The sequence below is a fragment of the Otolemur garnettii genome, unplaced genomic scaffold (assembly GCF_000181295.1).
Source record: "Otolemur garnettii isolate 467f Iridium unplaced genomic scaffold, OtoGar3 scaffold00119, whole genome shotgun sequence".
Taxonomy (NCBI): Eukaryota; Metazoa; Chordata; class Mammalia; order Primates; family Galagidae; genus Otolemur; species Otolemur garnettii.
This window is the reverse complement of record NW_003852514.1, coordinates 262,048-277,920: the sequence shown is the minus strand read 5'-3', so window position 1 is coordinate 277,920 and position 15,873 is coordinate 262,048. Positions and strand designations below refer to the sequence as shown.

Sequence of the window (15,873 nt, the reverse complement as noted above, 5' to 3'; positions counted from 1 at the left end):
TTTCCTTAAGCCATGTTAAGTATGCAGTCGGGTAATGGGTTAAGGAGGCTCAGAACTATTTAGCCAGTAGGTCCAAAGAGCTGTGGTTGCCTGGATAGCCCCCCAACCAAGGAGTGGCTTCTCAGACCCCTAGAGAAGGCAGCAGAGCCTGTGAAAATTGGCACATCTGTAGTCTGCACTGGCACTCAGACGTCTCGATGGAGGATACAGAGAGAAAAAGCTCTCCTGGGGCAGGTTGTTCAAACAATTCCAGGGAGTACATCCTCGTGGGTCAGGAAAGAGTGTAGAAATGTGTTTCTGTGGAAAGCTTTTCCTTTTCCATAATTTATTAATAGCCATTTACTTATTTTCTTTCTCTAGAATCACTATAAAAATAATTTAAATCTATCTACAAAGCATTTTGCAGTTTCCAGAAGGCTGATACATACATGTTTTTAATTTTGCTTTGACATTTTTTGTTTATTTCATAAAACTATAGTTGATTTTCACATGTTTTTACACAGCAAAATAAAAAATTGGCAATTCTGTTAATTCCAAAAATTTGGGGATTCGTGCAGGTTCGTAAATTCCTTTTTTTTTTTGAGACAGAGCCTCAAGCTGTCCCCCTGGGTAGAGTGCTGTGGCATCACAACTCACAGCAACCTCCAACTCCTGGGCTCAAGCGAGTCTCCTGCCTCCGCCTCCTAAGTAGCTGGGACCATAGGCGCCCGCTATTGCCTGGCTATTTTTTTTTTTTTTTTTTTGGTTGCAGCCATTATTGTTGTTTGGTGGGCCCGGGCTGGATTCGAACCTGCCACCTTAGGTGTATGTGGCTGGTGTATGTGACCCACAGGTGCCAAGAATCTGGACCCCACTGTGTGGGATGGGGTATGGTGGGGCTTGGCAGTGACTTCCATGGATGTCACAGGGATCCATGATCAGACGTTAGGGAGATGCTATCACATGGCTCCTGGGCCCCTGTTTTTGTTAGTATGCATTGAAAGTCTCTTAGGGGAGGTGTACAACAGAGTTTGCAGCATTTTCAAACTTACTTGGGTACTAAAAGTGCTTTTGGTGATCGATCATTCATTGGCCAATTATTAATTGGAAAGGGGGCTTAGACAAAGTTATGGGATAAAAGCTTGAACAACTTTTCTGGTTTTACAATTTCACATTTTTCTAAACTACAACAGTGCTCTTCAACCAAGGTTAGGTGGCACGTTAGATGACTGTGATGTCGTTGAAATTAAGGGAATGGTATCAACTACATTATCAATGTCTAATGTGTTTCTCAGTTTTTTACACCTTGTTAGTATAATAGCACCACAAATACTAAAAGCTTCAGGAAATCAGTAAGATGAAAGTAGCCTGTATGGTACTTCACAAACTTAAACTGTTTCTAAGCCTGATTTCAAGGACAAATAGCATTTGCTTTGATAGAAATTATTTCTAAAACAGTATGATATTTCAATGATATTTCAGTTTTGACTATAATATGACCAATTTCCAAATTAGTCTATGCAATAAAATTTTAAATATATTTTTAATATTTTCATGCTTTCATTTTTAAGACATCTTTTTTATACATTTAGCATTTATTTTATTTAGAATTTGTATTCATTTCTGTTGTTGAAGCCTTTTTTTCATGAGAGTGTTAGCATCTTTGTTCTTGAACACCTTTCTTTTGATAGTTTTTTGTTTATTTTGTTTTGTTTTTATTTTTTTAAGACAGAATTGCACTCTATCACCCTGAGGTAGAGTGCTGGGGCATCATAGCTCACAGCAACCTCAGATTCCTAGGCTCAAGCAGTTCTCTTGCCTCAGCCTCCCAAGTAGCCAAAAGTACAGGCTCCCACCACTACACGGGGTTGTTTTTAGAAGAGACAGGGTCACACTCTTGCTCAGGCTGGTCTGGAACTCCTGAGCTCAAAAACTCCATCCTCCTCCACCTCCCAGAGAACTAGGATTACAGGCATAAGCCACACACCAAGCCTGTTTTGACAGTTTTATTTGACAACCATTTCATCTTCACAACAGCCCGTAGGAACTGTCATCTCCATTTTACAGGTGAGAAGACTGAGTCTTTAAAAAGTTAAATGATTTTCGAATCTGGGAGGGTGATAAACTGGATTTGAACCAGATCCTCTAAGTCTCATGCCTTTTTATTTGAGCTCTTACACCCTCAAATAATCCCTAAAAAGTCTGCTAATGAGCGTAACATTTTTTTTCTTTTTCTTTTCTTTCTTTTTTTTTTTTTTTTTGAGACAGAGTCTCTCTTTGTTGCCCTCAGTAGAGTGCCGTGGTGTCACACTGCTCACAGCAACCTCCAACTCCTGGGCTCAGGTGATTCTCTTGTCTTAGCCTCCTGATTAGCTGGGACTACAGGTGCCTGCCACAACAGCTGGCTATTTTTTTGTTGCAGTTTGGCCAGGGCTGGGTTTGAACCCACCACCCTCAGTATATGGGGCTGGTGACCTACTCACTGAGACACAGGCACTGCCAGAGTAACTTCTTAGTTTTACATTATGGGTAAATCTCTGGGTGAAAAAACAGCAAGCGTGTTTTTAAGTTACTTCTAAAGTGGCAGCATAGCATGATGGAAATTGCGCCAAGCTAAGCCTCCCGAGTCCCCAGTGTGAGCCTGAGCCCCGTGTAAAGTAGCTGTTAATCCCAAGTAAGTCATTGCACATTCTCAGACCTCTTTTTTCACCAGAAAAATGAAAAGGAGAGAGCAGGGGCTAGATTAAAGCTCCAGCTTAGATATGTTAAGGCAGCAGTTCTCAACCTGTGGGTCATGACCCACAGGAACTATACTAAAGGGCCACAGCATTAGGAAGGCTGAGAACCACTGCTTTAGGGGCTCCAGAAATCCCCAAGGCCCGCTGGATAGACGGCAGTAGGTACAAAGCTGAATTGCCTAGACCAGCACCTGCCTGCGTACCTTTCTCTGCGTTTCTGTCTGGACCAGGATGTTCTGCTGTGGGATACTGAGATGGGTCTCCTGATTGCAGGATCTCAAAGATATCTCTAGAAACCTGTGACTTAGCCTTTACAGGACGGGGTAGCCTTCAGCCTACTATCTTTGCAATGGAACTCCTCTGGACTTGGGGTACCATGGAGGGTAACTCCGTGTTTATATTTGTTTCCCCTCAACAGAGTCTGTCTATGTGTGTCCCCCGGCAGGTCCTCATCACAGACCTGCTTTGCCGATGAGAAAGTTGGGGCTAGGAGGCGGGAAGCAGTTTGCCCCCGTCACGTACTAGAGCCAGACCCTTCTGTGTGTCTGTGCTGCTCTGGGTCCTGAGATTGGGCAGTTTCGTTTTTTCTTTTCATGGGTAGTGCTTGTCATTAGTCTCTTCTTCGATTTATATTTTATCTGTTGACATCTGCCCAAGATTAGGGTTGTGAGGCTTTGTTTTTATTTCAGTTTCTTAAATTCTCTCCCCACTTACTAACCTAAGAAAGGCATTACCCTGCCTCCCCTTCCTCTAGCTTTCAAAAGTGGTGCGAATGTGCAGTCCTTGCATATTGAAAATAAGGTTGACCTCGCCTGATGAGGGAAGGAAGATTTACCCTGTACTGGTTTTTGGTGTTGGAATAGAAGCTCTGATAGATGAGATTTTCCATTCTCTATAATTAGATATAATGAGTCCTTTTGCTTTTATGTATCTATTTATAAGACCCAGAAGTACTGAACCTCGGGCTCATGCTTTCTGTTTATGATTATGATACTCCTCTTCCTTTCTACAGTAGTGCTGCCTATTAAACTCCGTGTGCTCCTGGTGGGACCTCTTTTATGTTATCTTTTTTGGTAAAAATGAACTATTTGTATAGTGCTGCTTTGTGAGTTCTTCCACATTCCACCCTGTGTGTCTCTCTCTGTTTGTCCCGCTGGTTTCTGGAGATGCGCTTGTTGTGCTGGCCGCGTACAGCAGGAGATTGGCACGGAAGACAAATAGGCAGCCTGTTGTCTTTGAAAGAGCAGCCGAATGCGGTGTTTGTAGACGGGGACTGTAGTCCTGGCTGTGCAGTTAACAAGCCTGTTAGGATCTTTGGTAGGGCACGTCAGCTTTCTGGATCTCAGTTTTCCCATTTGAGTCTATCAGTGTTTATCAAGCCTGGCTGTTTGCCGGAATTATTGGACCTGTTTTATACATTACATGGATTCAGGTACCAGCCCAGATCTGCTGGAGAAGAATGTCTTTGGGAAAATGTCCTTAAAACATTTTGATATCTCTTAACACACCTGGTCTGGCACTAGCCTATGTATTGACATTTAGGGACCTTAGGATTAGATGACCTCTAAAAAGTACCTTCTGTTTCTAAAGTTCTTTTTTCTTTTTTTCTCAAGACAGTCCCAAGCTGTCGCCCTGGGTAGAGTACCATGGCATCACAGCTTACAGCAACCTCAAACTCTTAGCCTTGTGGCCTAAGGATGAGGAGAGTTTTTCAGTATAGCTTGTGTCTTATTGGGGACTTGTAAAACCAGGTATCTGTCATTTGCAATTCTAATGAAAATCAGTGCAATTTGAACAAGGCAATGTCAGCACAAAGTTCAGTGTTCAAGGAATCTTTTAAAATAAAAATTTCAGAAAATGAGCAATTTTTGATGGCATGATTTCCCATGGCAGCTGTTTCTAATGAACCATAATAACTTCACTGATATACAGTTCTTTTATTGCTTTGTAAAATGTCTCTTAGTCTGGAATTCTGCTTTTGGTTGGGATTGTTGTCAGTGATAAACTGCAGAAAAATGAGAACGAGAAGATAGGGCAAATCTGAGGTCTCTAGATGGTTTTTCCACAGCTATCTTCAAATTTACAGTAGCACAAAATAGAACAAGTAACATATTGATTGTAGAAGCTACAGCTGGTTGTCTTGAAAACGGTAAAGAGGAAAGAATAAAGTTGGTGTTAATAAAACATGTAATTTAGAAAAGCTTAGAACTATGGAGGGAAGAACTCTCCTTCTCAGTGGTTGGGAAGGATATAGGAAGAAGTTGACCCAAAGATTATTCATCCAGGAAAAACAGAGAAAAGCCCCATAAAAAAAAAAAATGAATCCTCAAAAGATAATATTGTATATTCTGACCAATGCCTGCAAATATTTTGTGAATTGAAAAGTAATACCATATCAAAATTGAAGAAAGAAAAGAGTTATCCTCAGTGAAATTCTAATACCTTTACTTACAAAATATTCATTGCAAATTTTACAAAATATTCTCTACATGTTGGCTACCTCTTTATAAAATTTTTTAATGAATATTTTGTAAATAAAGTTACATTTAGCTATAAATATAAATAAGATTACATTCAGTTACAATTTCCCTGTGTAAATTTGAGACACCCTGGAGATTACAAAGCAAGATGTTTCAAACTGGCTTTAATTTCTTTTTTTTTTGTTTTGAGACAGAGTCTCACTCTGTCACCCTTGGAAAGTGCCGTGGCCTCATACCTCACAGCAAACTCTTGTGCTCAAGTGTTCCTCTTGCCTCAGCCTCCCAAGTAGCTGGGACTACAAGTGCCCACCACCACACCTGGCTATTTTTAGAGACAGGGTTTTGCACTGGCTCAGGCTGGTCTAGAACTCAGGAGCTCAGGTGATCCACCCACTTCCACCTCCCAGAATGCTGGGATTACAGGTATGAGCCACTGTGCCTGGCCTTGGCTTTAATTTCTGAAAGTGGTATCAGAGGCTATCTGTTATAACACAAAATAGGAAACCATGGTAAAACAGGAAATAGGCAAGAAATACTTTGGTGGATTAAAAAAATAATTTGGTCTATGAAAGGCTAGTAGGTATACTTAGGAGGAAAACAAAGAACTATTGGTGGAGAGGAGAACATAATCCTTAAAACTGCATGCTTATAAACTTCTGCAGTCTGTAAACATTCAGGAAACATCACAAAACATATTTTTAAATTTCATGAAATCTGAGAAAAAGATACTGGGAAACAACCAGCATAACAGTATAGAAAGAGAAAGTTCTTGCAGACAGATGGAAGTTTTCAAAATACGAAGTAAGTAAAGAATACACATTTATATCAGTATCTTTGAAAACTCAGAAGAAATGAACAATTTTCTAGGACAATATAAATTACCAACAGATTACTAGACCTACAGTCTTTAAAGATCTGAAATCCATAGTTAAACTATCCATCAAACAGCCACCACTCAAGCACTATCCCACAGACAGTCTCACAGACAAGTTTCTTCAAACATTAAAAAACAAGCAGCTCCTATTATACATGAACTCAAAGCATTCCTCAGTTCCTTATGGGATGTAATACCAGCATTATACGAGGGTAATAGGATGAAATTACATCCCTATCTTTATTATAACACATATGCAAAAATACATGAATCAGTCGCAAGTCGAATCTGACCATTTATGTATTTGTTAAAAGTATATCTGTATCATAAGTGTCATCAGTGTTTTCTAAAATAATCATGAATAAAATTATAATCAAAATCCCCAAAGAATTTTTCTTAGAAATTGATAAACTGGTCCTAAAAATTATATAAAAAATAAAGACTAAGATTATCCATAAATAAGAAGGAGAATAGATGTATCAGATATGAAAACTCAATATGGAAGAGTATAACATTAACCACTTTGGAAAACTGTTTGACAGTTACTTACAAAACTACCTACTCTGTGACCGAGCAGTTTCACTCCTAGATGTTTTCCTAAGAGATGAAAAACAGGACCATAAAAAGATGTGTATAAAAATGTCCTCTGAAGCTCTATCCTTAGTAGCTCAAAACTGGAAACCGCCCGACTATCCATTAACAGGAGAATGTAGATCAGGGTCATTGCCTCCTGGTCACAGAGTAGATGCTATATCATTAACTTCATGTCCACATTCTCGGAAAGAAGATGTGCGAAGCAAGGAGCTTTTTCTAGTGCAGCTTCAGAAAGGATGTCCTCTCAGGCTTGATGTTTATGTCATTGACTAACTCTGTGTTGTGTGAGCCTCAGCTAGCTGTATGTTTTAGTCAGACACACACTAAACAAAGTGGGAATTCTGTTTGAAAGGAAGAGAGAGGAAAAGAGTGTAAGAAAGTGTCACCTGTGTCTGCATTGCTTTATTTTCTAGAATAAAAGATAGGAAGCACGTAACTAGATGGTAGGATATTCACATTTTACTTTTGCTCTCTTTTTTTAATTAAATATTTTTTTTTATTTTTTATTAAATCATAACTTTGTACATTGATGCATTTATGGGGTTCAGGGTACTGCTTCGATATACAATGTGAAATGCTTACATTGAACTAAGTAACACGTGCACTGCAATTATACTCATTTCTTAATAGTTTTGAAATGTACCATTGCATCATGCACATTAGGCGAGGTCCCCCCAAATACCCTCCCTCCTCCCATATCCCCCTTCCCCTCTCTCTCTTCTTGCTAAATATTTCATTTTAAAAAAAGAAAAACAGAGACCAGGTATTGGTGGCTCATGCTGGTAATCTTAGCAGTTTGGGAGGCCAACCCAGGAGAATCACTTGAGGCCAGGAGTTCAAGCCTGGGCAAATAATGAGATCCCATCTTTACAAAATATTTTAAAAATTGGCAGGTTATGACATACACCTATAGTCCCAGGTACTCGGGAGGCTGAGGCAGGAGGATCTCTTGAGCCCAGGAGTTTGAGGTCACAGTGAGCTACAATAATGCCACTGTACTCTAGCCTGGGCAGTAGAACAAGACTTTATCTCCAAAAAAAAAAAGAAAATAGTACAAAGTAATGAAATATTGTGCTCAGGGTAAGCACAGCAGTGACCAATGCTATTCTGGTCATTGAAAATCTAGAGAACAGAAAAAAGTGTGCCCCTAAGTAAAGAACGTCACATTTGCAAGTTAGAAAGGAGACAGGAAGAAGGGGATTGTCCATAGCTGGGGACAGAGATTGAGGAAGATGACTTTAAAGGTAGAAGTAGTCAGAGACCATGAGTGTGAAGGTCAGAAAGGGGTGAAGGTGACCTCCTTATACCAGTTGCTGCGGCACCTGACTGTAAGCCATCAGTGTCCTTATTATAAAGGCATTCATGGGAAATTCCAAATAACAGCTCTTGGGGGTGAAAAGCCTGTCATTAGCAGCACATTCGTTGTGAGTCACTGATGTAGTTGCCACTGGGAATCCGCAGTCAGGATAATGCCTCGTTGTATATCTGAAAACCATACCAGTGTATGTAATTAATTATAATCTTAAGCCATCTTTCACCTTGGCTTTCAAATTATCGCAGATGCTGTAGAATAAATGATTGGTTTCTTCAGAAGAGAAAGCATACCTGCCTGGTGTCACGTAATGAAACTTAAAATGTTTTCATGTTTTTCTGATTTGAAGCCTTGGATTTTGACCAAATGAAATAGAAGCAACATAGTAAGCTGTATTTGTGTACTTTCCCCTCTCCTGGCTGTTTGCGTCTGAATGTTTTTCCTAGAAAATACTTTCTGCAGGCGGACAGATTGTACTGAACCTATTTAGAAAAATGTAGCGGTGCTGAGGAGATGGTTCCTCCTGGGTTTGCTGTTGTTACTGTTTTCCTTTCCGCTTGCAGACGCCCTGGCTTCTGTCTAGACGGCCGCTCAGCCATCACCTGTATTATTCATGCAGTGGGCCTTGGGCACCCACTGAGGGTCAGAGCCATGTCTTTTTGGAGTGTTTTACCAGAGATGTTGCAATGGGCAGTATTTTTCTAAACTTTTGTATTTTGTTGTTGGAGGCTGGGCTGCTTGATATGTTTACTTATAAATTTGCTTACAATTTACTGGCATCAGTATTTCTTAGATATTTTTCTTACTAAATTTTTTTCTTCTTCTTGAATATTTTAATAATATCTGTTAAAATGTTAGTATCTTTATAAAATCCAAAATATTTCATTTCTAGTAGGATTTTAAAGAACCAGATTTCATAGGCAGTTTCTCATTTAATGTAGGAATACTAAAATCACGTTATTTCTTGCTTGTCAATGCCAGAAATGTCAGGCATAGATCTTTAATCTGGACAGCGGTTCCATTTTCCTGAATATTTGCCTTCATATAAGATGGGGGAAAGGCCTCTGGCTGGATTCACACAGGGCCAGTGCCCTTTAGGGATTTTGGAGGAACATGGATCATTGCAGAGCCCTGGGGATGGAGGACCATGATTGGCTGCTCCTTACTTCCCGTCCCTGGTGGTGTCAATTTAATCTGTGAAACACAGTGTCCATTAGAGTCTGAGACTGAGAGTGACTCTAATCTGAAGAAAGCCAATGTGCACCTGTGACTGCAGAACTCGCCACTGGAAGACCTGTGTTTAGGCCATAGAGGTGCCTGTGGTGAGACAGCGGTGTCTACATGCGTGCAGTTGTGTGGACAACATGTAATGAGAGACACCTGGGCCTTGAAGTGGAGAGCCACAGGCACGGACAGCCGCAAGGCCTCTCAGTCTTACAGGCTTTGAATTTCTTGCTCTTTGCAAAGCAGCTGCATGTTCTGGCGAGAAATGATTCCTGACTTAAGTGTGCCTCACAAGGCCTCCCGGGTTCCTGCTTACACCTCCGAAAACCCAGCAGAGGGTGCAAGCTCCCACTGTGGCCCCCAGGATGGGTGTGACAGGTAGACGCCTCCCTTCCACCTGTGTGCTGCTACCTGGAAGCAGGTGGGAGTCTGAGGTTCATCACACTACTGCTCCTAAAACAGCACTGACACTGAGCAGGAGCGGGCATTGTCCCCCGCTGTGTGCTCCCGACATCCCAGACAGGTGATGTGCTGTGATCTCTCTCGTCATCCTCCAGGCAGGAGGGGGGAAGATAATAAAAAGCCTACAGAAGACCAAGAAAATGCACAGAGAAACACGCAATGCCTGGGTGAAGAAGAAGAAAATGAGTTTAATGACAGAATATCCAAAACTTGTGGTCCTCTTTCAGTTGTGAGCCGCAGAGGTCAGCAGACTTGGAGGTTAATGGCGCACAAACTCTGCATTGATTGCTCAGTGCTGAGGGGCCTGGATTGGATTTGGGAAGAACCTGAAAACAGGTTGCAGCCTGCAGGGAATTTAGGACAGAGAGCACGTCTGAGCAGTTTGTCGTCTGCGCCTTTGTGCATGATAGGGCCCAGGACATGTTTGTGCAGCAAATAGATGGATTTATGAAATGGATGATTTTGCAATGGCAGGTTTTCCATCTTGGGAAAAGACCTGAAGGTTGGAATGAACAGATCACGTGGGGGCAGAATTTGCCAAAGAGAATATGTGTGAAGAAACCCTTTAAGATAACAGTACAGTCCGTTAATATGCAGCTTTCTTTGTCCGAAAGTTATATTTGGTTTTTACAAATGCTACAGAGCCACTTTATGGGTGTAAGTAAAAGTGCAGAGTGATGGCTGAATCCTGGCTGGAAGGGTCTGCCTGGCAGTGGTTTGGAGGGAAGTGGGTACAGGGGGCAGGAGAACTAGTAAGTCCCCAACTCCCTGGATCCCCCCAGGTGCACCTTCACCCCATCTCTGAGTCTATTTAAGATGGCTTTTCTTTTAAAACATGTGCATTAGATTCTGCTTCGTGAAGGCTGCAAGAAGATTCTCGTAGCTGACTCTTTGTCCTTACTGAAGAAAATGCACCGGACCCAAATGAAAGGAGTTCTAGTTGATGGTGGGTAAGACTGAAATAACCATCTGGAATCACATGCCCTGTACTCCAAACAGCAGAGCAGTAGAAACAGAACGTGCTCCTAAGTGGTGTGTGTGTTTCCTTACAGAGGAGAACATCTGTGAGTCGTGCCTTTCCCCTGTTCTTCCATCAGGTAAGAAAGTGGAGAAGGACAAAACATTTCTCAAATATGTATCTTTATAAGGGGTGGAATTAAAATTTTTGAAATTTGCTGATTACCATTTATAAAATTTTGCCACTTCCAAAATAATCCAATTTTAAGGAATAATTCTCCCTTTTTTGGAGACAAAGTCTCACTCTGTTCCATTGGGTAGAGTGCTTTGAGGCTCTAGATCACAATAATCTCAAAGTCTTGGGCTTGAATGATCTGCTTGCTTCAGCTTCCCCAATAGCTGGGAGTACAGGTACCTGCCACATCACCTGCCAGCTAATTTTTATATTTTTTGTAGAGACAGGCTGGTCTTAAACTCCTGAGCTCACGTGATCCACCCTGGCCTCCCAGAGTGCTAGGATTATAGCCGTGAGCAATAGTGCCAGCCTTGGGGAAGAATTTCATCCCTCTTGGTTAAATGTTGTTGCCATTTTTTAGAACTGAGGTTTTCAAGCTCCGGGGTAAGGCAGCAGCACCAGCAGGCTTGGTAGACCCAGACTGAAGTTCCAAGGTAGGGCCTGAGAACGAGCATCTCTAACAAGTTCTCAGGGGATGTCGATGCTCCTAGCTCCTGGGCCAGTCTGTGAAAACCACTGTTCTAGGGTACAGTGAAAAAACCTAATCATCAGTTTCGATTCCAAGATAGAAAAGAACCGTGTGTGTATGGGAAAAAATTCTGGATAGCATTCCCTTTTCTTTCATCTTTTTCTCTCTTGTGTGGTTCTGAATTCCCAGGTCATCTCACCTTTCATGGGAAACTTAATACCCACCATCTGATTAGGACTGTGTGTCTTTAAAAGCCATAAGCATTTGTTTGTAGTCTTCATGTATAATGAAAAGGACTTTACTAAAGGTTCATTATGACATGAGAAGAGAGAGAGAGGAGATTCACATCATTGGAACATTGAAATTAAAAAGCATGTAGTTGTCAGGTTGCTAAAAAGGCTTTTGTAATATAAATAGAGCATAGAGAAAGGGTAAAGACCTGGTTGACCTCACGTTTATTCAGCATTAAGGGAGATTTAATAGGACAGCAGCGTGAGAAGTCATTCTATTTAGGTTCTTTTGTAGAGGAAATAGGTTTAGATTTTTTTTTTTTTTTTTTTTTGAGACAGAGCCTCAAGCTGTCCCCCTGGGCAGAGTGCCATGGCATTACAGCTCACAGCAACCTCCAACTCCTGGGCTCAAGCGAGTCTCCTGCCTCCGCCTCCCAAGTAGCTGGGACCACAGGCGCCCGCCACAACGCCCGGCTATTTTTTGGTTGCAGCCATCATTGTTGTTTGGCGGGTCCGGGCTGGGGACTCGAACCCGCCACCTTAGGTGTACGTGGCTGGCGCCTTAGCCGGTTGAGCTATAGGCGCTGAGCCTAGATTTTTAAGTACTTCTGCTAACAACGGTAGTGGGCTCAAGAGAAGAAGTGAGGTTTCACAGTGTTTTGGGCAGTGTTACAATAGAAAGAGACCACATGCACTCCCTTTGTACAGTTAGATTAAATTCCCAATTTAATCTGCTCAGGAAACTAAATCTTACCAGAGGTAAATTAGCCACACAGAGCAGGAACAGGTGAGGTGGGGATGGACAAGAGGGCAGTAAAATGCAGGGTCACAGCCCGGGATTTTAACCAGGTCTCCTCTGAAATCAGTGAATGGTCTTGGCAAAGGTGGCAGGTGAGCTGGGAATGATTTTTTATAAAGCCACAAACTTGACTGAAGTATGTGGCATGTGATGATTATGAGGGTGGGATGCACAGACACTGACTGATTCTAGTTTTGAAAATAAAGGTTGCTGCACCTGTCCTCCATGTATAGTCCTGGTTCACGGACACAGCCGCCAAGCCCATATTCTGAGTCACTGAGTGGAGTGGTTGTAATGCCTGCTTTGTGTTTGATCCCACCACTGCTCAGGGCTGCTTCTGTAAATGAGGCAGCCTATTGCAGGAAGATTAAACTACGGCTGGCTCTCAGTCAAGAATGACTTTACGAGATCCTGGTCTGCTTGTGGCACTCAGTTCTTTCTCCCCCCATCCCCAGATGCAGCTAAGCCCTTCAGCGTGGTGGTCTTCCACTGCCGACACATGTTCCACAAGGAGTGCCTGCCCGTGCCCAGCATGGTGAGTGGGCAGCTTGGCTCCATCAACAGAGAGAAGTGACTGTGGTCAGAGGAAGGTGCTCAGAGCATAGCCCACTGTCCCCATGGTTCTATGGGCTTTTTAAATTAATAGTTTTGTGTCAAGGGGAAATTAATGTATGTACTTTTTAAATGTAAAATGTTTAGTGTACTATATAGTAAACAGGATGAAAGCCTACCTACACAAGAAAATTCATCTGGATCAGATTGCAGCCTGCCGTACTGTAGAGATGTACAGGAACAGGAGCGAGCCCTCGTGTACCTTGTGTCAGTCCCTTAGCCTGCCTTGTGGGCTGCGATGCCCTTATTATTTAGCATCATCCTGTTCCTCCAGGTCACATTAGATCAGTTCTGCTGTGGGGTGTCCCTGGCTAGCGCCACAGAATAACAGCTGGTCTACACTGAATCCTGTTTGAACCAGAAATAATCCTTAGAAAAGGGAGTGGCATTCTGTCACTTCCCCGCTGTCTGCTCCCAACTAATGCTACCATAACATTCTGAATGTGAGAGGAGAAAAGGCCCATCTCCTTAATCTGTGGTTTAATTGCATTTTTAGAATTCCGCTGCACAGTTCTGCAACATCTGCAGCGCCAAGAACCGCGGACCAGGAAGTGCGATTTTGGAGATGAAGAAATAGCTCCTTTCTGCTTGTCGGATTCATCCTCACCGGTGTCTTTGGGACTGTTTCTGCAACAACAGAAGTGTTTGACACCACTGCTGTTGAGAGATGTTTATGTTAGGCTCAGAACATCTCCCTCTCCTCTGTCTGCCTACTACAAGTTTCTCTTTGCAGTTGGTAACAAAGTTGGGGCTCTCCCCAGACCTTGAAATACTGTGGGTACATAATCAATATTTTGCCATTTATTTGTTTGTTTACTATTCTTTATATAGTAACTGGAACTGTAAGTCTAGGAGTTTAAAATGAATTTTTCAAACATTAGTAAAACCGTTCAACAATAAAGTGGACTATTAAAAATTGTCCCAACTGCCGAAGAACAACTGTGAATGTCCAGGTCGGTCCTACCCACAGCTCAGACCTTGTCTCCATATGCTCTGCTGGCACCCAGACTCCCATTCAGGGTTCGACTTTTGTTATAGGTCATCAACTGTGGTGATCTTCTTAATAGGCATTTAATGAACCGTTGTGCAAATTGTCACTCATTCAGTGACCCCTGGCTGTTTTCGTGCACCTTTATGTTCACTGATCACATGTTCTGTGTGCCCTGAAAACTAGCAGAGTGCCTGGCCCCAGCAGGTATAAATAAAGATTAGCTCTTCTTGTTGTAAAAGACTTGAGTAAAAGACTCACTTTTTACTGGGTGAAGTTACAGTCGGGAGTCCCGGCGCCCTTGGGAGAGAAGCACCTCCGAGTCTGAGGGCTTGTGGTAGGTCTTAATAGCAGGAAGGAAACAAGTGGTCCTGTGAAACCTGAGAGGGGTTCTCAGGAGAAATGGGGCTGCCTAATACCAAAAGATACACATATCTTCCTTGGAGCTTCCTTTGCCTTCATAAACAGAGCTTGTCATAGAGGGAGGAAATTCAGCATCTGTGTCTAAAGTGACTGGTTCATCAGCGTGAGGATGTGTGGCCATCCTCTAACAGGTGTGAAAGCGTGAAAAACACGTCCTCATTATTCCTGTCCATAGTGCAGCCTTGTGCCGCTGTCTCTTGGGAGGAGGATGGGATGTTGATGTGTACTGAGCACACGCCAGCTCCCAGTAGGCCCAGCTGTTCCCACAAGCAACGTCTCATTTAATTATCACGGCGTGCCCAGGAAAGAGATCTTATGTCCCTTGGTTTACAGATGAAGAAACCAAAATACAGACGTGTTGTAAGGGTCTCAGAGGTAAAGCTTCCAGTCAACACTAAGCTATTAGTACTTACATTTAGGAAAAGTCAAACATCATTTGTAGATTTTTGACTAGGGCAGGGGACAGACAGTGCCCCTAACTCTCATGTTGTTTGAAGGTGAAGTATATTATAATGTTACAAAGTTAAACATTTATTGAGCCGTTAGCATGTGTCAGGCACTGCTCTAAGCACTTGGCATATGTCACCTCATTTAGTTGTCATACAGCCCTCTGAGGTAGATATTCCTACCATCCCGTCATTTTGCTGATGAAGAATGTAAAGCACATAACGGGAAGTCCCTTGTCTACGGTCAGGTAGCTGGTTAAAGAATGCACAGCTGAGTTCAAGGCCACACCGTCTGTATTCAGAGAACCTGATCTTAACCACTGCATATTTGATCCTGGGTTGTTTTTTCTTAAGTATTTATTTAATCTATTTTGGTCAGTGTATAAAAAGCAAAGTCCACTTTTGGAGCAGAAAGGGATTGATTACAAAGTAGCGCATGGCCTTTGGACTCACTGCAGGCATCCTCAAACTACAGTCCGCGGGCCACATGCGGCCCGCCTAGGACATTTATCCATCCCGCCGGGTGTTTTTGCCGCCACTGCCTGTCCTGCTTAGCAGCCGACTCATCCCAGGGCCCACAATCCGGCCCTCCAGCGGTCTGAGGGACAGTGAACTGGTCCCCTGTTTAAAAATTTTGAGGACCCCTGGGCTAGAGGAACAATAGGAGAGCTCTGAGGAACAATTCACAAAGCTGCCCCCTAGAACTGGGCTGCCCAGGGAGTTCGCACCCCACCACTGTCAGAGAACCAGCACCTCACGACGTGCGAGTCATCATTTCCAAGTAAACAGTGGGTAAGTAAAAATATACACATTTCTCAGTTTCTTAGGAACATGAAGGCACATTATGTGCATACGTGTGGGGGGTACATTTCTGCGTGCTACACATCGCATCTGTTTGCCCTAGTTTCTACTGTCAAGGCTGGGACTATTAAAACTCTACTAAACCATACTTTTCGCTTCTCATTTCAATACTTTTAGCCAAACACCAGTTTATAAAATCCAGGAAAAGTGCTTTCCCCTTTCCTCATGCGATGCAGATACTGGGGTGATT

At 42.5% G+C, this 15,873-nt stretch overlaps 1 protein-coding gene across 2 annotated transcripts in view; it reads left to right on the top strand.

Moving 5' to 3' along the window:
• The window catches only part of VPS41 (VPS41, HOPS complex subunit), a 211,166-nt gene extending 196,972 nt beyond the window's left edge, over window positions 1-14,194 (top strand). For both annotated transcript variants that reach the window (XM_012809959.2, XM_023517712.1), the window contains 4 exons: window positions 10,510-10,609; window positions 10,716-10,760; window positions 12,809-12,888; window positions 13,462-14,194. In XM_012809959.2, coding sequence (XP_012665413.2) covers window positions 10,510-10,609; window positions 10,716-10,760; window positions 12,809-12,888; window positions 13,462-13,542 — 306 coding nt within the window. In that variant the 3' untranslated portion in view covers window positions 13,543-14,194. The remainder of the gene's footprint in view (window positions 1-10,509; window positions 10,610-10,715; window positions 10,761-12,808; window positions 12,889-13,461) is intronic.
• Window positions 14,195-15,873: the final 1,679 nt, after the last annotated feature.